Here is a 25,731-nt window from a genome sequence, read left to right as displayed (position 1 = left end):
CCTTTTAGGATCTTTTTCTGGTGGGGATCGATGTACTCTTTCAATAACTACTTTGCCCTCCGATTCCATGATGTCAGAGCAGTTTTCCATCACTAGATCCTGTAATATTAAGTCCAGGCTTTTTTTCTCTTCAATGTTTAGAGGAAGTCCTATAATTTTCAGGTTGCCCCTCCTCGATCTATTTTCTCGAGGTCAGTGGTTTTGTTGATGAGGTATTTTACATTTGCTTCTATTTTTTCTATTTTTTGATTTTGTTTAACTGACTCTTGCTGTCTCATGGAGTCATTAATTTCTGTAGACTCTGTTCTTTTTTGGGGGGGAGGAGTTTTCTTCATTAACCTCTTGCAACTCCTTTTCCAATTGGTCAATTCTACTTTTGAAAGAGCTTTCCATTTGACCAATTGAGGTTTTGAGAGAATTAATTTCTTTTTGCATTTGCTCGTTTGAGGATCTGAGAGATTTATTCTCATTTTGTGTTTGTCCAATTATACTTTCTAAGGTTTTGTTTTCTTGTTGCAAGGTATTAATTGTCTCTCCCAAATTTTTAAGCTCCTTCCTTATTTCTTCGAGGAAGTCTTTCTGTGCTGGAGATCAGATTGTATTCTCCTCAGAGGTTCCAGGTCTCTCTGAGTTGGGGTCTTTCCCTTCCAGGAATTTTTCTATGGATCCACCTTCCCTCTGACCCTTCTTCATTATGCTAAGACCTTGAGTTGGAGGGGGCTGGTTCACCTGGGCTTGGGATCTCTAAAGGCTTTACTGAGTGCAGTTTCTCTGGCTGGCCAGTAGGAGGTGCTGGTTGCTTTCTCTGGAGTGTCTGTGACCTTGGTTGAGAGGCCTTCTCCCTCTGCTTGAGGGAGGGAATTGGAGCTATTGAATTCTTTAGCCTTCTATCAGTGGTGGGCTTCACATTGGCCTGAGGTCATTCCTCAGCTGGGCTGGTTCTTTTGCTCACCCACCTGGGCCTGAGCCAGAAGTAGTTTGCAATTGTTTGTTTTGGATGAGGCCTGGACTCAGTTTCTCAGACCCGAGGAGCCCAGGGATGGCTTCCCTGGGGACCCAAGCCCTACCCTTTGTACAGCCCCACCGCTGATCCAGCAGATATGGCTCTCAGCTCCTTCTGCCTTCTTATTTTCACTTCTGCTAGTTAGTTTCTGATTAGTATTACTTCAGCAAATTTATTTTCATTGTAATAGAATTGTATCGCATTCAGTCCTTGAAAGATAGTATTCAGGAAATGAAATCTTCTAACTGGACACAAAAATAGAAAAGGGGCAGAAATTATCATTGTTGTTTCAGTAAAATGTATATTAAATTAAAGGTCACTGAGAAAAGTAATAAAAATAAACTGAGCACTAAATAATGTGATTCTCAGAAAATTGATGGGTCAAAGAACAAATATCTATAAACATTTTTATTGACAAAAATGGGAAATAACAACACATCAGTGAACTGAGAACGCAACCTAAAATATTAGAAAACTAACAGATTTATAAACCTTATTTAAACAGCTGGAAAGAAATCCTGAAAATTTAGAAAACTGACAAAATTGAAAATAAAAAACTCATTGAATTATTAAATAAAACTAGTAGCCTTTTTTCCTGAAAAAACCTTTAGAGGAGAATCAAACTACTATTTTCAGAAATGGAAAAAAATTCATAACAAAGGAAGAAGGTTGTTGAAATTATTTTGTTCCAACTATATACCATTAAGGGGAAAGAAAAGGAAAGGGAATAAGCATTTATGTAGCAACCTATTCTGTGTTAGTCACACTAAACCACTGAGTACTTTTATACTTAAGTCATTTGATCTTCAGAACAATCTTGCAAGGTAGGTGCTATTATCCTTATTTTGCAGTTGGGGCAACTTAAGCAAATAGATTGACTTATTCAGGGCCACTAGTGAGTCTCTGAGGTCAAATCTGAACTCAAATCTTTCTGACTTTAGGTTCGCTATCCTATCCACTTTGCCTCTGGTGCCTAAAAGCTGAGAATTTTATGAAATATGAATGTTTACATATCAAAATTAAAAGAAAGAGAAATAAAGAATTTAAATAAACAAATTTCTGAATGATAAATGAATTTCCAAAGAAAAAAATTCCAGAATCATTTGGATTCATGAGTGAATTCTCCAATTCAAATATGAATTCCAATATTACATCAATAGTTTGCAAGAATAGTAAAGAAGGAATTCCACCAAATATTTGGTGCTCAAAAAAGAAGTCAATAAAATTGCTACATTCTTTACAGTGAAAACACCTTTTTTGTTCAGTCTTAAATCTGTTTGAGAGTTGATTCCTTGTCTGACTTTAGTGCTTTCCTATTTTGTCTTGGCTTTTGAAACTACTATGTTGCTGTTTTGTCCATATCTTAGATATCCCTTTCTCTGATCTTTGCTTATTCTTTGCAGTAGTTGTCTCTTGCTTCTTACTCTTGACTCCTCACTACAGGTGAGATGGTGCAGTTTCCATTATAGCTCAGTGGAGTGTTCTGACTCCGGAGCCACACAGCACACTAAGATCATTTTCTAATGATCTTCTTACACTATGATGTTGACTTCTGTATCATTCAGAAAGTAGAGCCAACTTTTATTTAACTTGGAAAATTACTGAAGTCTTTGAAAGGGAGTTCTATTGGGGTGGTGTAGAAGTATGGGGGGGGGAGAACCTTTGTTGTTGTTCCTTAGCCACCTCCTTAGAGCAAGGGCAGTTAAGGCATGGGTCATTGTGAGCTTATTTTGTCCAATTAGAGTAGGATTGATAATTTCTTAGACAAATTTTTTATTTATGGGGAAGGGGTTTATAGAGCTTGAGAAGAGGCTTGACTCTTTGATGTGGGTTGTTTTTCTCAGACCTCAACCTTTTCTTCATCATAAACCATGGAGGTTTGAGTATATTCAATGGAGACTGTCATATCTCCATTCTGTACTATTTTTCTGCCTCAGGATATGAGACACAGCTGATTAGATCCTGTGACACACCTGTGTGCAGACTCCTTTAAGAGTGATTCCCTCCTTGTGTTGCTGCCTCAGTCTGTAGTGAACTCAGTTGACAAAGGTCAGAGACTATACTAGATTTTTCTCCAAAATCAAAGAGTATATAGCAGTTATATCATGTTGATCCTTCTTTCACATGGCAAGGTTGTAGAAGTGTCCTTTGTTCTTTACGTTTGCTTTTCAGTATTCTGGAACTTCTGCTTTGCTCAGCATCCCATAACTGTTTTACTTACAAGACCTCAGGTATTGTTTCCATGTGTGTTAATTCATTTGGAATGCTGGCTGATCCATTTCAGTCTTTCAGCATTTTTCCTCCTTTTTGGAAGGTACTTTTAAAACTTTAAATGTAAATTATTACCTAAAGAGAATAGTAGTTGGCACAGTAGGTGCCAACATAGAAGTGATACATTGAAGGACTTGGGAAGAGGGCAGGGATACCCTGTAGCCCATGTAACTGTCTGCTTCTGTTCCTGACAGAGTAAGCTTGTGTAATGTTGCAGGGGACTAATCTCTGGTTGCTTTTAAAAACCCTGGGGGCATTCTTTGAAGCTCACCGAGCCTGTCTTGCACACTTTTGCAGTCCAACTCTATACAGTTTGATGGCCTTTTTAAACTGTTGTCCTGTGAGCTTAGAAAGACTTTAAGTAATTAATAACCAATAACTTGATTGAAATGATTAGTCCTTCTTGAATTCATTTGTTCCTTTTTTAAGGTTTAAAGGAGAAATTTGTCAGAAACTTTGAAGTATCTCCAGATGGATCCTTTTTGCTGTTAAATGGTTCTTCAGGATATTTTCATCTACTGTCAATGAAGGTGACTTTTTTGCTAATTCTTTTTTTTCCTCTCTTGTATCCCAATCTGGGACTGTTAAACATTCCCAGATTGTTCTACACTTGACCCTGGGCTCTTAAGTAAGGAAGCCTAGACCACTGAAAAAATCTGAATTCTTAGGGAAGGATAATCTTTTTTTTTTTTAAGTTTTTGCAAGGTTAATGGGGTTAAGTGGCTTGCCCAAGACCACACAGGCTGGATTTGAACTCAGGTACTCCTGACTGCAGGGCCAGTGCTCTATCCACTGCCCCACCTAGCCACCCCGCCAGATAATCTTCAAAATAGAGAAGAGCAAAAGAGAAAATGGCCATATGAAAAATAGGTTATTTTTAGACTACATAATGGAATCCTGAAAAAAAATTTTAATTCCTATTTATCTTTTAGACGAAAGAACTGATTGGCAGTGTGAAAATAAATGGAAAAGCAGCATCATCAACTTTCTCATCAGATAGCAGAAAGATATATACCAGCTCTGGTAAGTTTGATGACTAATAGAACGGTATGAATGTGTTCATTAAAATCTTTGTATTTCAAAAAACTTTAAAATTTTATTTCTGTTTTCTTGAATTTTCATTTCTTGCTAGTTTTAAACTTCAGATCTTGATTTATTCAAACTTTACCCCTTTTTATCTTTTTTTCCAGGTAGTAGTAATAAATTTATTATGGTATTATCTTAATTTTTATGGAAAGATTTGCTATGTGAAAGTTTATGAGGATGTCACATATTGCTGTAATTTTTATAGTGGTATATAGGCTATATAAATAGCATCTATTAAGAGAATGTTGAATTATAAGAAGCAGTTTATATCAGACTTCTTGAAACAAATGTAAAATTATTGGTTATGTTTTTTTCAGCCTGTTCTAACATTTTGAATTTTCTTCTTTATTATTAGGAAAATGTGATTTGAAATGTCTAAGTTTGTGAAGTAGAATGCACTTATTAGTTATCCAGGGGAAAGGAATGCTGAAGGTTTTTATAGAATTTATTTCATAAAGATTTGCAGCTAGGGTGTTTTGATGTTGCATAAGAAAAAGTATCACTATTAGTAAAAGCTTTTTGGTTTCATTTTGAATACCATACTCAGGACCTATCAAGGAATTTACTTTGTAAAGGATGTTTTTTACTTATATGAACCCAGTGAATGACCTGAGCTTTGTTATTGTAGGGAGTCATTCCTTGAGACCAGTTTCATCTCTAAACCTTTAGAGGCCTTAATATGGTGTCCCCAGCCAGTGGTATTTATCACCTTGTGAAAAGATTAATGAACTGGTCCTTTTTTTTTTTTCAGTAGAGTTTCAGTCTTTAGCACTTCTTTTAGGACTGAGGTTCTTAAACCTTTTTTGTGTCATGTTCTCCTTTTTAATCATCTGATGAAACCTAACCATCCATTTTCAGAATCCTTTGCTGTATCCTCTGAAATTATAGGTGTACTAAGGTACTCTCGCTCTATATCCCCTTCTCTTCCTTGTTCCCTATTTTCTCTCTCCCTCTTCCCTCCTTCACTTGGTGTTCTCAGCTCCCATTGATTTAACTAACTACTCTATACTTATTATTTTCAGATCTTCCTATCCTGCCAAGCCTTCTTTCCGGCTTACAGTCTTGCTGTTGGCTATTCAGCTAACTTTCTGAGAAGAACTGCATGTCCTGTCCAGCATACATCTTATACTCATCATATCTGAAAGAGAACTTGCTATCTTTCCCCCAGTACTCCCCTTTCCCAAGCCACCTTCCTATTACTGTAGAAGGCAGTAACATCCTCCCAGTTCCTCAGACTCACAATTTAGGAGTCACCTGGAATTTCTTACTGTTCTCCTTGGCCTTGAAGATATCCAATGCATGACCAAGTCCTGTTGACTTGATTTTTGCAACATCTCGAATATTCTGGCCACCACTTCTAGGGCAGGCCCTCCTCCCTCACACTCAGACTATTGCAGTGTTGTTCCCTAAAGAGCAACTCTGATTATATAACCTTCCTACTCAGTAAACTCTGGTAGCTCTCTGACACTTTCAGGTTTAAATACAAAATCCTCTACTTGGTTTCAAAGCTTTTTGTAACCTAGCCACTTTCTACCTTTCCAGTCTTACATCTTAGTCCTGCCTTGTACTCTTCTACCAGTAGTAACATTGGCCTCCTAGCTGTCTTATGAAAGAGACTCACCAGTCTTCAGTTCTGGAATTTTCTCTAACTGTCCCCCAGGCCTGGAATGCTCTCTCTCCTCTTCTCTATTACTGGCTTTATATCCCAACTAAAATCCCATTTTCTATAGGAAGCCTTTCCCCTCCCTCGTAATTCTAGTGCCTTCCTTCTATTAATCATTTCCTATTTCCTGGTTGTATGAGAAAAGCACTATGTAATCCTAAATATATATATAAGTATACTAGAGGAAAAAAATGTATTTTATGCTAATATCTGAGAAATGACAATTGTCTCTATATGTTCATATATAAATCAGGGCTTTAAATACTAAATTTGTTAATTCCTAAAAGTTTGATAAGCATTCTTTCATTTTCTCTAAACTAGACCCCAAAATTAACTCTGTTGTTGTGTCCTGCCTTTTGCCTCAGGCCACTGCTAAACCTGACATGCCAGCACTTCCCTTTCAGATAAAAATATAAGCTATCTAGCATTATCATTAATTAATGTAAAGTGCTAAGATGCTACAACCTTTATGTAAGCAATCTCAAAATAGCAGTGAACTCTTATTATATGCTGTTTTAAGAAGTTCCCATTTTTAGAGTTAGCATAGTGCTTTACTAGGCTAGGGACATACAGAGGCAAAAGCAATGCAGACCTTGTCCTCAGAGAACTTTTATCGTACAGGGGACAGAAAGTAGCAACATGCATAAGTTTAATACTTAAGAAAAAGAAGGGGTCAAACAAAAAGCTCCAGAAATGTTTGGCTTAGTAGATAGCATCATAAATGGGAATTTTGTGAAAATAGTGTAGGAACTGAGTCTGAAAGGGAAGTGCAGGCATGGTGATGGCTTGAGGCAGAAGGCAGGACACAAGAACAGAGTTAATTTTGGGGTCTAGTTTAGAGAAAATGAAAGAATGCTTATCAAACTTAATAGGAATTAGCAAATTTAGCACTTAAAGCTCTGATTTATTATCTAAAAACCTAATACATGAAATATAACTTTCTTTATCACTGACCTAGGCTTAATTTGAGGTGAAAACTGCCTCCTTTAGCTGTCATAATGTCCTGGGTAGTGCTTACTATATGTGTCCCTGGTAACTCCTCTAAGACTCCAAGGACAGATGAGTTTATTTGATTTAGGATTATAAAATTGTAATATTACCTTTCTCCTTTTGTTCTGTCATTCAGTGGATGGTGAAGTTTACATTTGGGATGTGAATAGTAGAAAGTGCCTGAACAAATTTACTGATGAAGGGTGTTTGCGTGGATTAAGCATTGCTGTGTCTAGAAATGGACAATATGTTGCTTGTGGGTGAGTAAAAAAGGTTGTAGCATCTTAGCACTTTACATTAATTAATGATAATATTAGCTGTCTTAAGTGCAGGGTATGTGTTTTTCATAGAATTAATTCAAAATGCTGTATTGATAACCTAAATTCAGATATACTTTTTGCTTATTATCATGACAACTGTCTTAATTTTAGTGTTTCTATTGCAGCTCTTGAAAATGCAGGGTGATCTTAAAATTATATTTTGTTTTATAATTTAAGTAAGTTTTGCCATGTTCCAGTGTTTGTATAACTATTTTTATCCTTCTGCTGCTGGAGGAGGAATTTTGTAGTGGAGTACCTAGGAATGGATCATTGTTCTTATGGTTATTTAACATTTTTAATGCTTTTTTGAATGAAGATTTATATGACTTGCTTATCAAATTTGCAGATGGCTCTAGACTTAGATGGGGTTTTAACACATTGGTTGACAGAGTCTCATTCCAAAGAGATTTTGATAGACTAGAATGGACTGAGAAAATCATCTTTTATAACAAGACACTTTTTCTCAAGTAACATAAATTTTGTTTTTCTTATCACTTTGAAGCATTTTTTCATTATTTAAGTTTTCCTTCACTTGACTATTCTTTTCTTTTTTCCTTCCCATTATCTCTTTCCAATTTATACTTTTTTTTCTGTATTAAAAGCAATTTTTTTTCCCACAAAAAAGTATACATAATGGAAAGAACATTAGATTTGGAGACAGAAAACTCAAGTTCTCTTAACTTTGTCACTTGTATCCTCTCAACCTTAGGAAACTCATTGCTTCTTGGAACATCACTTTCTTCATCAGGAAGATAAGAATAGAATACTCACTCTGTTTTCAGGGTCTGGGTAAGGGGTTTAGTCATCAACTGGCAAATGTTTATATAAGCACTTAACTTTAATCCAGGCTCTCTGCTTATAATTGGAGAAGACTTTATACAGAAGAGAAACTGAAAATCAGGTTGGGAGTAGGGTGGTATATAAGCAGAGGCATGGTGGTTAAATCTGGAGAACAAGGTTTGGTTGTTCTGTGAACTTTCCCCAGAATGGAGGTTACAGGAAGAATTTAACCTATGGGAGAATAAATGAGTTGGTTTGCTGTCGAATCTTAAGAATTCTGAATGATGTTTATAGATTAAAAAGTAGTTATTACTCATATAGTAGTATTATATAAAAAAAATCCAGTTTTATAAGAATTATATTTTTACACCTAAAAGGAACTTGAGAGAACATCAAGTTTTATCCCCTCATTTTGCAAATAGGAAACTGAGGTTCAAAGCAGTTGAATGATTTGCCTAGCGATATTTTTTTTTTTCACAAAGGCTGGTCTAGAACTCACATTTCCTGTCGCCCAATCTTATGTTTTTTGCATTTTTACATGTAGTCATCCCAGAAATTGATTGTCTCTTAATTAGTGAGTTCCCATAGGGCACTTAAAAAGTGCCCAGATTTGCCCCCCCCCAACCAGTAAGCTAATTTAGAACAGTTTTTCACAATCCATCTCTTCATGAAAATAATATTTCAGTGGCTGACACCTTTTCAGCACCTTTTGCTGTTGTCTTGATGCTGGTGTGAGAATATACTATATACTATGTAAGTAGGATAAAGGTTTATTCACATAAGGCAGTGTTTGAAACATCTAAAGTTAGCTTGGATTATCCATATTACCTGGACATGTTTTTTTTTTCAGATCTTAAAACGAAACTATATTTTAATAAGACAGATAGCATTATTTATTGGAAGAATAGAGACTGGAAATCAGGTCTTTATAGTGGTCTTTGCCCTGCCACTCACAAACTGGAATCTTGCAAATCAGCTAACTTATTTCTTTGTGCCTTCCTTTCCTCATCTATAAAATAGATATTAAAGGATTTTCCCTTAGTCTGGTCATTATAAAGATGAAAGGGTAAATGTGAAAACCCTTCATGATACACTGAAGGGAAACTATTATTGATATCATGTTATTTTTGATTGCCAGCTTGGAACTCTCTTGGCTGTTCTGAGAGAGTCAGTTTTTCCTTCTTTCCATTCATTTAGTGGATAGATCTCAGCCCTTTACTGAGAGGATTGAGGCTGTCCTTCTGTCTAGTCTCAGGAAAAATGTCTCTCCTCTAAAGCTAGCTATTCTAGTTAAGCTTTTTTCCTATTCTATCCCTTCCTGTTTCCTGAGGATTGTGTTTTCCTACTTATCATCTCTCTGTAGCATCCTTTATTTATTTATTTTTAGGTTTTTGCAAGGCAAATGGGGTTAAGTGGCTTGCCCAAGGCCACACAGCTAGGTAATTATTAAAGTGTCTGAGACCGGATTTGAACCCAGGTACTCCTGACTCCAAGGCCAGTGCTTTATCCACTACGCCACCTAGCTTCCCCTTATAGCATCCTTTATCTGTTTTTTTTCCTCCACTCTTAACCTATGCTTTCAAACTTGGTAATTTGGTGAATCTTTTCATGTGGTTTGTTAACTTGGATTTCTTCTTTTGAGAATTATTTATTTACATAACTATTGTCTCTTACTCTTACACATGCATACATATCAATTCCTTATATATCTTGCAAGACAGATCTTTATTAGAATACATTGTTGAAGTTTATTTTTTAACCAATTAACTTTTCTCTTTAAATTCTTTTGGTTTGTGTAAAATATTTTCAATTTATGTAATCAAAATTATCCATTTTTAATGATGAAGGAATGAATGAAAGCATTTTTTGAATGCATGCATATTTGCTTTCATAGAAAATAGAAAAACCAAATGTAGATAGTCTCTGTAAGACTCTTATACCCTAACAGGTGGGTGACAGTACATCAATACCAGGAGAATGATGGCCAGGCCAGAGAGAGGTGATTTGATAGATGGCACAGTAGATAAGAGTATTGAGTTTCGAGTCAGGAAAATTCATTTTTTGAGTTCAAATCTGACTTCAATTACTTAATAGTTGTGTGATCTCTATAACATTCTTAACCCAAATGCAACACATTCAGAGTCCTTGTTCTATTTGTTGCCAAATGGGAGACAGCAGCATTATTTGGAGCCAGGGCTTGTTAATAGTGTAGAGGATAGAGTGCAAGGCCTGGAGTCAGGAAGACCTCAGTTCAGATGTGTTCTCAGACACCTCATAGCTGGATGACCCTGGGCAAGTTACTTAACCTCTGTCTACCTCAGTTTCCTTAGTCATAAAAGCATAACAGCACCTACCTCTAAGAGATGTGAAATATGAGATAATGTAAAACACAAAGTAATATTTCTAAGTTCTGCTTCTCTACTTTTCTTAGTTGGTATTTGAATCTCTTTAATATCTAAGAATCTTTGGGTGAATTATTTGGTCTCCTTGGGCCTCAGTGTCTTCCTGTTACTTGTGTTCCTTTTGAGCTGTTGTAATATCCTGAACAAACCTCTTTTCTTTTCATTAAGGACCTTCCATCTGGAAAATCAGGCATTTTCTGATAACCAGTTGTTTCCTTTTTTACTACTGTTTGTTACTTTTTCTTTGCTCAATTCTTTTAGGTGGAGACAAATATATTTTTTATCTGTGGACAGTGGGTTTTATTTGAGAAACTATATCCAAATTCATATGAAACTTTTCTTTTCCGTAAGTTATCCTAACATCTCACCCTATAATTCTTATTAGCTTATTAACTTTGTCTTCTTTTTTTTTGCATCATCATAGTTATCCCCAGTATTCCTGTCATCCTCCTCTGAGAAAGCCATTCCATATACAAAGTATTTTTTTTTTAGGTTTTTGCAAAGCAAATGGGGTTAAGTGGCTTGCCCAAGGCCACAAAGCTAGGTAATTATTAAATATCAGACTGGATTTGAACCCAGGTACTCCTGGCTCCAAGGCCGGTGCTTTATCCACTACGCCACCTAGCTGCCCCTACAAAGTATTTTTTTAAAGAGTAAAAAAAAATGACAATTGATTTATTGAAAAAGTCCAAAAACATGTGCAATATAACAAGTGTGAACCTTTCACCTCTATGAAGTGGTAGTTTGACGGTATTCTTTAATATTTGTTTGTTTAAGCTATGCTTGGTCTTTATAATTTTATAACATTTACTTTTGAATTTTTGATGTGGGCTTATTTTAAATTTCCACTTAAACTACTGTGGTTATTGATATTTTGTTGGCTCTGCTTGCCAGTTTATGTATGTGTATTTCTTTCCATAGTTCTCTGAATTTCTACTCTATTTTTTTCTTGGAGTTTGTTTTATTATAGAAATATTGTTTTATTATAATAAATATTGTATTTATTTAGGAATTATTACTTAGAAATGAGAAAAAGGATTTATTTTGCAGGATTAAACTTTGCTGAAACTATTGATGGTAATAGTATTTTTGTTGATTCCCTGAGGTCTTCTAATCAGCCAGTAGGCCAATGCTTAATACTTTAATAACTTTGGCATCTCTATGCAGAATGATTTAAAGTGGGAGTGACTTGAGGCAAGGAGAACAGTTAAGAAGCCAGTGCAGTAGTCTAGGTGAGAGGTCATGAAGTTATCAATTAGGGTTGATGGGTCTATTAGTAGAATGTCTCAGATGTAAGAGAAATTGTGATATAAATGGCAAGATATTGCAACTGTTTGGCTATATGGAGTGAGGGAGAATGAGAACTGGAGCAGTAATACCAATGTTATGAACCCTTGGGACACAGAAGGTGTTGTTTTTGAAAGAAAAGGAGAATTTGAGAGGAAGAGACAATGTTTTGGACATGTTAAGTTAGACATAGCTCATATACATACATATATACACACATACACATAACATATACATACATATATATATATAAAATATACACATGTTATGTGTATGTGTCTATGTTTAGGGGAGAACAGAGCCTCTGACAGATTGAAAAAGACTGAATGAGAAAAGAGAATGGAGGCTTGGAGCATTGGTAGCTTTATTTTGGAATTTGACTGAAAAAGGGAGGGGAGATAAGGATAGCTTGAGAGAATGATAGGAAGGCTTTTTCATGGTGGTAGAAACTTGGGCATGTTTGAAGACAGCAAGAAAGGAAGTAGTCATCAGTTACATCAGGGAAGTTTATTAGAGGAAATAGCAAGATATAAGATGTAGAAGGTCTGGTCTTGGCAGGGGAGAGCTCACCTATTATCAAATGTAGGGAGAAGGGTGAGGTCAGGGAATTTTTAGATGAAAAAAGGAAAAGAGGGATATTATCAAATGATCCCAATTCAATAAAGTAAAAGGTGAGCTGCTCAGCTGAAAATGGTAGAGGGGGGATAGGAGAAAGATTTATGTAGCTTCTGTGGATGAGATAGGGAATCAGTTAGTGAAGAATAAAAGCAGTGTTTTGATATTAGGGCCCAGTTGAGACTAAATAACACGGAATTCATAATATACCCTGTCAGCTTGGTTATATGATATCTTCTGGGTATATTATGTAATGCATGAGTGGGTGTGGAAGAAAAAGGTAGTCAAATAATTAAGAACTCGGGTTTGGCACAGGATAAGTGATTCCTGGACAAGAGGATGAGGGAATTCAAGAGCAGAGTATGGTGTGGTCCTGAGTTGCTTAACTCTGCGTTTTGTTATTTTATAATAGACCAAATTAATATCTTTTTTCATTCTCATACTCAATGAATGTGTTAAAATATAGGGTTATCTGACTGGACAAGAGGATGAGGTGATTCCAGAACAGAGTATGGTCTTGAATTGCTTGACTCTAGGTTTTGAGGTTATATAATATGCCAAATTAAAATATTTTTTCCTTTTCATAATCAATGAATGTATTAAAATATGGAGTTATTTCTTCCATTTTTCTTTTTAGGTGTTTTTTGTTTTTTTTGTTTTTTTTTTTTTAGCAAGGCAGTGGGGTTAAGTGGCTTGCCCAAGGCCACACAGCTAGGTAATTATTAAATGTCTGAGGCCAGATTTGAACTCTGGTACTCCTGACTCCAGAGCCAGTGCTCTATCCACTGTGCCACCTGGCTGCCCCATCTCTTCCATTTTTGAACTTGATCATCAAAAGAACATTTGTTTGAGGTCTTAACTGTGTGGCTAATTTAGTTGAATTTTGTAAAACTAACATTTAATAATACTTACCGTCTAAGACTATAAATTGGTGTTTGAATATGTTTGAAAAACTCCTACTTACTCAAAGTTTCTTGATGACAATTTCCATTTCCATCCATTTGTGCTCATATAGGTTGTGAAAATTCTTATCATGTTTTTCTGGATAGTCTGAGTCTGATATTTGCTTTCTTTTTTCTTTCTTAGTTCCAGTTCTGGTGTGGTAAATATCTATAACCAAGATACTTGTATCCAAGAGACGAACCCGAAGCCAGTAAAAGCCATTATGAATTTGGTTACTGGAGTTACTTCTATGGCTTTCAATCCTACCACAGAAATTCTAGCTATAGCTTCTAATGAAGCAAGTGAAGCTGCTAGATTGGTAACTTTCTTAATAATCTTTTCTTTTTAGTGTTGATAATAGCTTTAATCTAAATTGATGGTTTTAAAAGGAGATTGGAAAAGAAAATATTGATTTTTATAAAAAGAAATATGAATACATACTTAGTATATCTCTTGGCCATCTCATGATAACATAAAATATGTAAAACTGCACTCTGCACCAGGCCCTGGGCCTGACACATAATAGATATAATAAATGGTTATTGAGTAATTTGGAAAAAAGGTCTTTGTCAGGAGACTTCCCAGGTTGGACTTAGTACTCACGTATGTCAGATGTCAGGATCAATTTTTTTATCTAAGCTGCATATTTAAGTGATTTTTCCCGCTTTAAAAAAATTAATACCATTTTGTCATTCTCTGTCTTGAAATTCTTTGAGGGTTTTTAACACTTCAAGTATATAAGTGAAATATAAAACTCACACTTTCTTCCTTCAGTTTCCTTCCCTAATTTATTATTTTTGAGATCTGTGGTCTTAGGAGGGTGAAGGGAAATTACTATATTGGTAGCTTTTAGAAAGTTAAATTCATTATGGAAAATAATATATTTTGATATCATCACATCATTTTTCTAACAGTTGGAGAAGGATAAAAGCTCAATTCTGCTTTTAAAGAAAATCTTGTTTCAGGAATTTGTATTGTTCTCTAGCATTTAGCCAACCTTTTGTTGTTTTAATGGTAGCAAATTTTTTCAGGAAACTTTGGGATCTAATGTTCACTGAATATATTCTGAAAGAAATATAGTAATTCTACCTGCTTTTCCTTAGTGGTCATGAAAAAGTACTGGTTTCTGACTGTGGAAATATGCTATATGACATTTATTTTTAAAATGGTTATTTTAACATTCGCTGTATTATTAGTTAATGCCTAATGAAAAGAAACCAAGAATGGTAGTGTCCTAAGTATCAGTGAAAGAATGTTAAAGAAGTCAGTTGTTGGACCCCATTATATAAAATCACTTTAAAATGTTGCAAACTCTTCTGTTATTTTCCTACATGGTAATTTATATAATTCTAAGTCAAAAGAAGAACTAGAAGTGTCATTATTTGGGACTTGGTATATTGAACAGGGAAGTGTACTGTAGAAGTTTTTCATCATTTATTTTGTGTGCATCCACATATAACTTCATTTGTGGCCTTCTGACTCTGGAACACCTGATTGTTTGGGTAACAGCAGTGTTAGAATGAAAAGGAACTTTCCTGAATCATAATCATCAAAGCTCTATCAGTATCCCTTTAATTAAATCTACAATTACAGCTTTTAATTTGAGGCTTGTAATGGACTCGGGGCAGAGTAGTACCATAGATTTCTATTTAAAGAAAGTAATTAGCTTCAGACAAGTTATATTAATACAAGTGGTTGCATTGAAGGATGTCACAAGTGGTTGTTACTAAAATGATCAGGAATCTTTAAAGATGTTTTGAATGGTTAGAGTCCAAAAAATCCACAACAGGAAGAAAACACTTTAAAAATAATTAAAATCATTTATTAAATGAGCCAATTTGATGCTTATACTTTTGGTCAGAAGGAGCAAGTTTTAGCACTAAAAAAAAGATGATTCTCCCACTCTCCACAAATCTCCAACATCAAAAAAAAAAATAACGCCCAAACATGGGTAAATGACTTGTGAATAGAATGTGGCCAAGAAGTCTAGCTTCTTCACTTCCTAGTTTAGAAGAGAAGTCATTTCAGTGTCCTGGATCTCAGAGTCCAGGACTTCAGAACCCTGGAACACTGATCCTTTCTACTGTATCTATTGACCCAACAAAGCACAGACCATGGCAAAAATTTACTAAAACTTTCTCTGACCTTGTACTTCAGTTTTTAACTTTGAGGAACCCCCAGTCTTTACTCCTACTTTGATACTTAAAATGTGTTAGTTGGAAAGTTATATAAATTCAAATTGGAGTTGATCTTTGTTCTTAAAATGAGAAGTGAAGCAAGTGATCAAAAATCTCAGTTCTTGAAGAATTCATTCAGATCAGGTGGAGTGGAACTGTCTATTTTCTTTTTCAAAAGGCTTATAGAAAATAGTTTTAGAGCTATGGTGCATCAGGTATAATTGATATATTGCTTGCCTCTAATGGGTAAGTAGGAGCTAGATAAAGGAAGAGAATTTGGAACTCAAGACTTTTAAAAAATAAATGTTAAAATATATTTTAAAAAAGAAAGGTAATGTAGTATAAGCCATTTGATTGTTAGATGGTATGTCTGATGGAAGCAAAGCAAATTAATAAAAAATTTTGTCATTTGACTCCCATGATAGATTGTTAATCCCAGTCTGTTTTTTTCCCCCCTTTTACACTCTTCTTGGTTGGCATCTGCTTAGAGAAAGTTCAACTAATTTTGCTTGTATCAGAAGCAAAACATAATTAGGGAAGCAAATCTCCTAACTTCCCCCCATCCTATAATACATCCCCAAACAAAATACAAATCATTTTTGCATTATCTATCTTCATTAGCTCTCATTAGCATGTGAACTCTGGTAGTTGATTGTTTTTATAAAATGCTCAAGGAATCTGGAGAGAAAATAAAGTTTAAGAACTCAAGCAAGAGTCAAATTTGAATCAGTACCAACTTCTTTATGCATCCAAACCCTATAAGCATGAAATTTAGCTTTAACAACATTCTCTGCAGGGAAAACCATAGAGTTAAAATTAAGTAAACATGTCTAATGTAAACATTCCTTATAAATTCTTTACATTTTTTATATTAACTCGATCTAATAAATATCTGAGCAGAGTTCAAGTAAACTAAACTGTATTGCTTTAAATAAATGTATTTTATCTAGCACTAGACTGAAGATAACCTTGACTTGATAGTGTGCATCTTATCTAATCTATGTGTAGCCTATTATATTAAACAAAAACCAACAAACAGTCAAGGGAAATTACTGAATAAAATTTGTGTATATGTTTGTTTATACCCACTTATCTCTGAACTTAGTTGTTCAAGTGTGTGTCTCTGATTCCATTGTGGAGGGAGGGGTAGATAATACAGATACAGAAGATATTACAGATGAGGCCATGACAGAAAATAAGATTTGGCTGCTGGGGATAACTTTTGTAACTCATCCTTGCCTCTCTTGTGGTAATAGGGAAAAACATAAATATTTGTTTTGTCATTGGATACCTCTGATTCTTGTGACCTATCTTAATCTTGAGGCTAAAAAAGGTGTTTCATATTTTACAAATCAAGTTAATTGGATGAGAGACTATCTTGAAAGACTCCATGTGAATTATATTGGCATTTCTGTCATGGAGAAAAGTTATTTCCATAGTATTAGTCTCTGTTAGCAGCTAGCATTCTTGTAGCAAATTGGTCTGTTAGGTGATTCCTCATCATCATTTGTCATCACATTTCACGTGATAATTCTCTCAGGAAATTCTTGTTGGATTTGAATTGAGTTTCATGACATAAAGGCATTGATAGATAAATACTGTTGACTCACCTCTGTTCTCTGTATTCTGGTATTGATTAAGAGAGTAGTAAGCATAATTTTAAGGGTATTTAAATTCTTAGAATTTAAAGTTGGCTTAGCTGTGTTACACTATGAATCAAATAACACCCAAATCTAGTTTTAATGTAGGAACATTGCTACATTTGGAGTACTTTTTGTAATGTGAGGTTTAATCCCAACTTTTTAGCCAATATAGGAAGACTAAATGCTATTAAAATTGAAAAACTTTTTCACTTCTTGCTGTTATTAAGGTAATTTAATTTTTTCTTGCAGGTTCATCTACCTTCCTGTACAGTATTCTTAAACTTTCCTATGAATAGAATTAAGCAGATTTCCCTCACTCAAACATTGGACTTCTCTCCCAGAAGTGGATATTTTGCATTGGGAAACAACAAGGGCAAAGCATTATTGTATAGGTAGGTATTACTTTAAAAGGCTTAAAGATGTTCTTTTTGCACACTGCATTTGAGAGGTTGTGTTGTATTCAGATTATGAGACTGGACTTTAACTGTGTGCTAAACCATGCTATACTTTTTAATGTTTCTGTCATTTGTTTACTTTTTAATATTTTTTGTTTTTGTGGGGTAGTGGGCTTAAGTGACTTGCCCAAAGGTCATACAGCTAGTAGATATCAAGTGTCTGAGTCTGGATTTGAACTCAGTTCCTCCTGACTTCAGGGCTGTTACTCTATCCACTGCACTACCTAGCTGCCCAGTGTCAATCATTTATGAAAGGAAATCAGTATACAAAAAGGAGTGGAAGCTATGACTTGAGTGCTTGGGAAATGTTTCCAAAGTAGCCCACAAAGGCAAAGTGATAGATGAGTGATAGATCCCAAACCTCTCATGAGAGGGCTCTGGCAATTTATTAGCTGTTACCTTTCACTCAAAATGTATACTTACGATTCACACATTGACCTGCTAAGCCATGTTCAAAACAACCTGAAACATAAAGTGGTGTGTTATAGATTCCTTTGTAAGTTAGTTGGTGATAAGTGTTAAAAGAAGGACTTGAATCCCCAACATCTACATTCCTTTTAACCCCAATTTGTAATAAAACTCTCTTTTTAGAGGTTTGCAGGAGGACTTTATTTGACTTTATTTCTTCAGTTATCATGTACTTTGCACTGTAGGTATTTGAGTCCATATCCCTTGGCTTGCTCCATTAGGTCAAGGACTATGTCTTATCTAAACCTTGTGAGCTTATCTAGAGCTTATCACAATGTTCTGTACACAATGGGTATTTAATAATTATTTTATAAAGTTGACCTGAACATGTAATGCTCTGTAAAAATTGAGTTTACTTGCATGTATAAAGCCTTAATGATGGCTAATTTCAAGGGGAATGGAAACTTGTATGCCTCAGCCTATTTTATGCTTCCCACATATATTAGCTAGAAACTCAAGAATAAACCAGGTTTAATTGCCTGAAGGTCAGAAGACATAGTCTTCAGAGAAAACTAAATAGCTTTCACCAGAGCATCTATGATGAATATAGCCTTCTTTCTTCATTCCTGGACAATTAAAAAAAACAAAACCAAAATATATATACCTCAGGCATTTGAATCTCATCATAATTTGATTCTGCTTAATATTTCCTTTCATTTTCTTTCCATTCTATTTTTTTAAAGCTTTTTTTTTTGCAAGGTGACAGGGTTAAGTGATGTGCTTAAGGTCATACAGTTAAGTAATTATTGTGTCTGAGGCTGGACTTGAACTCAGGTCTTCCTGTCTCCAGGGCCAGTGCTCTATTCATTGCACCACCTAGCTGCCCCTTACTCTTCATTCTAGACAAATTGACCTATATACTATTACTCATATGTTGTATACTTTGCTCATTCCTGTACTTTCTTACCTTTGCCTCTTAGAATCTCAAGTTTCCTTCAGAGCTTGGCTCATATGAGGCCTTCCCTGATCCTCTCCTCCCCCTCTATTGTTGTTTCCCCTTCCACTTCAAATGTATCAACATTTTTATATTTTGTATTCAATTTACATGTGTGTATCTTTCCCCTATGTAAACTACATGAAAGCAGGAGCCTTTCCTTCTTCTCCTTTAATAAATGCTTATTGTTAAATCGATTGTAGAATGAATCTTCAAATAATCTGCAACTCTGGAAGTTAAAAAAAGGAAGACTTTTAAGAGGATGGAATATAGAAGATTGTAATGTAGTTTATTTTTGTAATTCTTTTTTGGGGGGTTTTCTTTTTGCAAGGCAGTGAGGTTAAGTGACTTGCCCAAGCTCACACAGCTTAGATAATTATTGTCTGAGGCCAAATTTGAACTCAGGTACTCCTGACTCCAGGGCTGGTGTTCTATCTATCCACTGCACCACCTAGCTGCCCCTGTTGTAATTCTTAAGAGAAAAAGCTAGTCTAGAAAAATCAGTCATCCCATAACTTTGATTCCAAAATGAAATATTTTTAAATATCTTGTTGAGACAGAAAAAATAGAAAGAAAAAACTATGAACCAATATCCCTAATGAACATTTTCTGATAATGAATAATATCCCTTAAAACATTTTAATAATGTTGCTTTATATAGATTATATAGACAATAATAATAAAATATTAGCAAATAAGCTAAAACAACATTATATATGATGATTAGGTTTATACAAGGAATCAGAATGATTCAACATAAGTAAAATTATATAAGTATGTGTGTTTGTAACATACATGCCATATTACTGATACAATTAAAAAAACAAAACTTCTATAAATATTGAAGACTTTTTTTAGCAAAATCTAGCTCATATCTGTAAAAAACTAGCAATCATTGGCACAAATGAATCATTTCTTAATACAGTAAATAGTATTTATCTACATTCTAGAGTAAAACATTATATGTAATAGAGAAAAATTATAGGTTTTTCCACAAAAATTAATGACAAAGCAAGAATGATGCCCATTATCAACACCACTATTTTAATAGTACTAGAATTATAGCTATAGCAATAAGACCAGCAAAAGAAATTGAAATAATCATAATCAAAGAGGAAACAAAATTATCTTTTTTTTCCTTAATGGGTGATAGGATGATATATTTGGAGAACACTAGAAAGTCAACTAAAAATTTTACTGAAATAATAACTTTAGCACTTTGGTAGAGTATAGGATATATCTACATATATACTAGTACTGGCTTATGAGATAAAGAAATCAAAGAAGGAAGAAAAAGATTTATCAGTACAAAAACATTTATAGCAGCTCTTTTCATAGTAACCTTGAAATGGAAACTTAAAGGGCATTGTATTATTGAATGACTAAACAAATTGTAGTATATGAATGTAATACAATATTATTGTGTCATAAGAAATGATGAAGTGGACAATTTCAAAGGAAACTGGGAAGATCTTTATGAAACTGATTATAAAAGCATAATGAGTAGAGCTAGGATAACAGTTTATACAGTGATAATGTAGAGAATCAATTTTGAAGAATTGTAGCACTCCAGTTTTCATAATAGTAAATACACCTTATTTCCCTGCAAGATGTAGTGATTTTAAGATGTAGAAAGAGATAAATACTTTTTTGGGACATGCCTAATTTGAGAATTCATTTTCCTGAACTTCTGGGTAAATGTAATGAGAATTTTTTCAATTTTGAAGGAAAATATTTTTTCTTGGTATGGTGTATGGGGAAGATAGTGGGAGAACCAGATTAGTTTTAAAATGCTTTAAAATTATAAAACAGCAAGAACTTCAGAATGCTGACCATTCAGTGATCAAGCATGAGTTCAAAACAATGAAGGGGGGCGGCTAGGTGGTGCAGTGGATAGAGCACCGGCTCTGGAGTCAGGAGTACCTGAGTTCAAATCTGGCCTCAGACATTTAATAATTACCTAGCTGTGTGCTTGGGCAAGTCACTTAACTCCATTTGCCTTGCAAAAACCTAAAAAAATTTAAAAAAAAACCCTAAAGGAGGACGCATACATTTTTGGAGTATTTGAATTGGTTTTATGGAATATATGAGTTATGAATTGATAGATTTGTGGGAGGGATTTTAAGAAAAATGGAAATGGGTGTGATGGTAGTGGGAGAGATAAATTATTTAAAAAAGAATATTTTTTTACTTGGAAAAATATCTTAGGAAACAGAATGCCATCTTGTTAGCAAAGGCTTGGTGGATTTATTGCCTTCTCAGCATTTTTTTTTAGCCTTTGTCTATTTTTCCATAGTTTCTGTTAAGTAATAAACTATAACCTTTTCCTATAGAAATTGAAATTGTCATTGATTTGAAATGCAGGGTACAAAGTTTTCTATACTAAAGCTCTATTATATATTTTGAATTCCTGTGGCATTATTGTCACCATAGTAGACCTTCTTCCAATTTTCATTGTCTAATTTTCCCATCTATGGAAATCTGGACTAGGTTCCAAGTGACTTAAATCCTCAGGTAGTATGCTGAAAATTTTGCTTAGAGTTCTTTTGTGAAAAAAGAATGAATTCTATCCAAGCACCATGGAAAATTTATGAGTTCTTATCGGCACATGAATTGTAATACTTTGTGAAATGGCTAAATGGTTCTCTACTCTTTTTTAGGTTGCACCATTATTCAGATTTCTGAGAAGGGAGGAAGATTGTTGCAGGTAAGAGTCCTTTTTCTTAACTCTCTAAAGTCATGTTCACTGTCATGAATGGGCCTAACGTCATATTCACTGTCATGAATTCTATGACAAAAGGATTTGAACTCTTTGATGGATAGTTGTGAACTTGTGGGGTGCATTCCATCTCCATTTGTGAGGATCTACTTATTTGTGCATAGAGGAAGTAGAGGAGGGGAGGGTGACCTTGGAACAGTCCATTGGAAGTCACCTGCATATCATCTGGTTTGGGCATGGACTAGCTTTACTCTCTCTGGACTCTTGTTTTCCTCCTTTGTGAAATGGAGTAATGGTCCTTTTGACTTCACTACCTTGTCAGGTTCTTCTGAATGAACTACTTACAACATCCAGATTACTTACAGCATCACATTCAGTGATAAGTGTGATACTTTAAGAGGATGTTAATACAATAATGATAGCTGACACTGATATAGCACCTGCTGGGTGCCAGCCACTGTTCTAAACTCTTTACAATTCTTATCTCACTTGATCCTCTGGGAGGGAGGTGGCAATCTTTTGGCCACTCAAACTCTTCTGAATACTTGTGACTTTCCCAGGATCACTCAGTTAATAAAAATCTGAGGCCCGGTTTGACTTCAGCCTTGCTTGACTCCAGACTTACCAGCTGGATGCTGGAGTTGTGGAGTAGAATGCATATCATATGAGGAATTTTTTTTTTTTGGAGGTGTTTTTTTTTTGCAAGGCGCTAGGGTTAAGTGACTTGCCCAAGGCCACACAGCTAGGTAATTATGAAATATCTGAGGCCAAATTTGAACTCGGGTACTCCTGACTCTAGGGCCGGTGCTCTATCCACTGTGCCTCTTAGCTAACCCTATATGAAGAATTGTTGAAGGAATTAAGGGCATTTAGTTTGTAAGACTAGGTGCCCTCTTCAGAATTTTGAGAAATTACAGGTCTGTGTAACTCCAGAGGGCAGAATAAGAATTGATGGACATTCAGTAGAAGGAAAGCCTTGTTGGTCATTAAAGCTATTTTAACAATGGATCAGGTTCAGATTGAGCACATTGTCACTGGTGCTATTTGTGCACAAAGCTATGCTGCTCCTTGTCAGGAGAGGCAGTGTAGGGTTATGGAAAGCTTGAGTTTGGAGCTTTGGGAAAATTAGCAGTAGTGAAATGAGAGTAGTGGATTATATGATTTCTCTGAGCTCTTCCAATTCTTTGACCTGAGCTGCATAACTAGTGCAGGTCATCTTATCTTCCTGACTGGGTCTTAGTGTCTTCTATACAAGGACCACTGAGGTCCCTCCTGCTGTACATCTGGGTTTCTAAGATTGAGCATATTGTCCTGGAAAGAAAGAGCCCTGGATTTGAAGGTACAGAATTTTGGCTCAAATCCTGACTTTGTTGCTTCTTACCTGTGCAATTTTGGAGAAGTTCTTTCATTCTCCAGCTCTTTTTCCTTATCTGTAAAAAGGAGGAGAAATCTAAGATCTTTTCCAGTTTGAAATTTTATGAATTTAAACTGATGCTGTATGAAGTATTATATTAGGAATCTGTAGCCAGTTACAGTGGACAATCCTTAAAGGTCTCTTATTTGATTCTATAAATGATGGGATGTATTACTGAAAGGTGATCAGCATGTTTCTGTGGCAACTTGTGTTTTGATTGGATAAAATCAAAATGTTATTATGAACAATGGAGGAATTACACAGGTAATAATTAGCACTGGTATGTAGAGCATAGCGTTCATAAGAAGTAATAAAAATGTAAATAGTGTAAAAATTTGAGGATATTGAAGTTCTCAACCTTTTTGATTTGAATAGCTTTGGATGCTCACAGATCACTAGTGCCTTGTTGTTTCCCCTTTAAAAGTAACAGTCTATTCAGGGAAAGGCAGTATATTGATCCCCACAGCTGATATTAAAAGTCATCATTTGATTCAGTTTAAAACATTTGTTAAACATTTAGTCTGGATTTAAATAGTCACTTCCATCAAGGAATTTATAATCTATTGGGGTGGTTTAACATGCACCTTGGTAGTGTGTGACAAATGTGACAGAGTTTAGAGCAGGAAATCATGAATCTAATCCTAAGAAAATGTGAGGAAAAGAGACATTTTGATCTGGAAATATTAGGGAAAGGTTCTAGAGGGAGCTGCTTGCCACCTGAACTGACTTGAAGAAGGAGAAAGATTGCATGGACACTTTGCATCTCTGGCACTGGGGGTGAGGAGTGACTGTTCCCCAGGACATGACTAGAAGCACCAATGAACTAGCTGCCAGGGGAGAAAGCACAGTAGTGGCTCTGCTGGGGTGGGTGAGGACTGGTTCTTTGGGGATTAGTGGGCTACTTTAAAGCTGGGAGAGCTCCAAATAAAGGAGTGGTGGGTCTCATTAGAAAGTTTTCTAGAAGAGGATATGAATTAATGTTCATCCTGCCTATGCTGCACTGTCATAGTTTGTTTGTTGATCACCAACATAAATTAATTTGCCGTCATCTCTTTTTTTTTCCTCAGATCCAGTTAAACTACAAAAGAAGCTCTTGCTGATATCTTTTTTTACTGTATTTTCTAAATGTATGTTAATAAATGGAAGATAAGTTAATAAACCAGCTGTGCTTGTTTTACCACAGTGTTGTCTTAATAATCTTAGTGACTTAGTCTACAGATGAGTGGTTTTCCCCCCTCTACTAATTTTAATGTTTTCCTTTTAAATCTCTTAAATGTAGGAGAATGGTTCTAATCTCACTATACAGTTAGCCCTGTATTTTCCTTTCTTTTTGAATGATTACTATTACTCAAGACCCCTAGTCCAGCCCCCTTTCTCTCAGAAGATGACCTCACCTCTTATTTTACTGTGGAGATTGAGGCCATCTATCATGAGCTTCCTCATTTCCCATATACCACACCTCTAAGATTCTGCTCCTCTTCTGCCTATCACCTTTTATTTCAGTTTTATTGGATGAAGTAGCCCTCTTGCTTAACTCTTCATCATCTTCCCTCACATTTCCCTAGGAATCTAGCTCCATGTATCATTTTCTATTCTCTTTTTATCTTCATTTCTCCCTCTCTGCTGGCCCTTTTTCTTCTGCTTATAATATATTCAGGGTTTCTACATTAAAAATAAAAACCTCCTGGGCTCAGACATTTTCTCACATTGGTAACCTCTCACCCTTTGTAGTGTGGTGTCTCTTACTGTGGTATGCTATTGAAACTGTATTCACCTTTAATTACCAAATCCAGTAACCTTTTCCTAGTTCTCTTTCTACTTGCCATTTTGGCATTGAGTACTTTGGCCTCTTGGGTTCTGTGATACTGTTCTTTACTTGGTAATCCTGTCCTCTAGTTGTTGTTTTTGTTTTTTGTTTTTTGTTTTTTTGCAGGGTAGTGGGGTTAAGTGACTTGTCCAAGGTTACACAGCTAGGTAATTATTAAGTGTCTGAGGCTGAATTTGAACTCAGGTCTTCCTGACTCCAGGGCTGGTGCTCTATCCACTGTGCCACCTAGCTGCACCCCCCATCCTCTAGTTTCAATCATGACTTCTTTGTATGACTCTTAAGGTCTCTATGCTTAGTTTTTTCCCTTAGCCTCCAGGCTTAAATCTTTAATTTCTTGTTAGGTTTCTCTATCTAGATGTCCCATAAATATCTCAAACTCAGCAGATTCACAACTAAACTCATCGTCTCTTCTTTCTCTGTGAAACAATCCCAACCTTTCTATTTTTGGTGATGTCACCTATGCATGGAATAGAAGTTATACTTGAGTCTTCCCTTTTCCTCCAACTTCTCATCTCCCTTTTTACCTTTCTATCTCCACACAGATTTTATTGTTAAGTCCTACCAATTCTATCTGATAGCATCTTATGGATTTCTGGCATCATTTATATTTCTTGCCACTCCCAGTAGGCCCAGCAGTACCTTTCACCATATTTATCTCCCTTTACCTCTCATATTATGTATTAGTATCTTCTTTATTATTTTTATGGCTTCTGGTCTCTCAGATCTGTCATACA

The 25,731-nt window shown here is 35.3% G+C and overlaps 1 protein-coding gene across 2 annotated transcripts in view; it reads left to right on the top strand.

The window, feature by feature from the left end:
- The window catches only part of UTP18 (UTP18 small subunit processome component), a 42,213-nt gene extending 17,864 nt beyond the window's left edge, over window positions 1-24,349 (top strand). For both annotated transcript variants that reach the window (XM_074223701.1, XM_074223702.1), the window contains exons 8-14: window positions 3,704-3,804; window positions 4,207-4,297; window positions 7,150-7,273; window positions 13,504-13,678; window positions 17,429-17,571; window positions 21,697-21,743; window positions 24,237-24,349. In XM_074223701.1, the coding sequence (XP_074079802.1) occupies window positions 3,704-3,804; window positions 4,207-4,297; window positions 7,150-7,273; window positions 13,504-13,678; window positions 17,429-17,571; window positions 21,697-21,721 (659 nt within the window). In that variant the 3' untranslated portion in view covers window positions 21,722-21,743; window positions 24,237-24,349. The remainder of the gene's footprint in view (window positions 1-3,703; window positions 3,805-4,206; window positions 4,298-7,149; window positions 7,274-13,503; window positions 13,679-17,428; window positions 17,572-21,696; window positions 21,744-24,236) is intronic.
- Window positions 24,350-25,731: the final 1,382 nt, after the last annotated feature.

Source organism: Macrotis lagotis, chromosome 2 (genome assembly GCF_037893015.1).
Source record: "Macrotis lagotis isolate mMagLag1 chromosome 2, bilby.v1.9.chrom.fasta, whole genome shotgun sequence".
NCBI classification, from domain to species: domain Eukaryota; kingdom Metazoa; phylum Chordata; class Mammalia; order Peramelemorphia; family Peramelidae; genus Macrotis; species Macrotis lagotis.
Note: the sequence above shows the minus strand (reverse complement) of the source record. Positions and strands in the feature narration are given on the sequence as shown.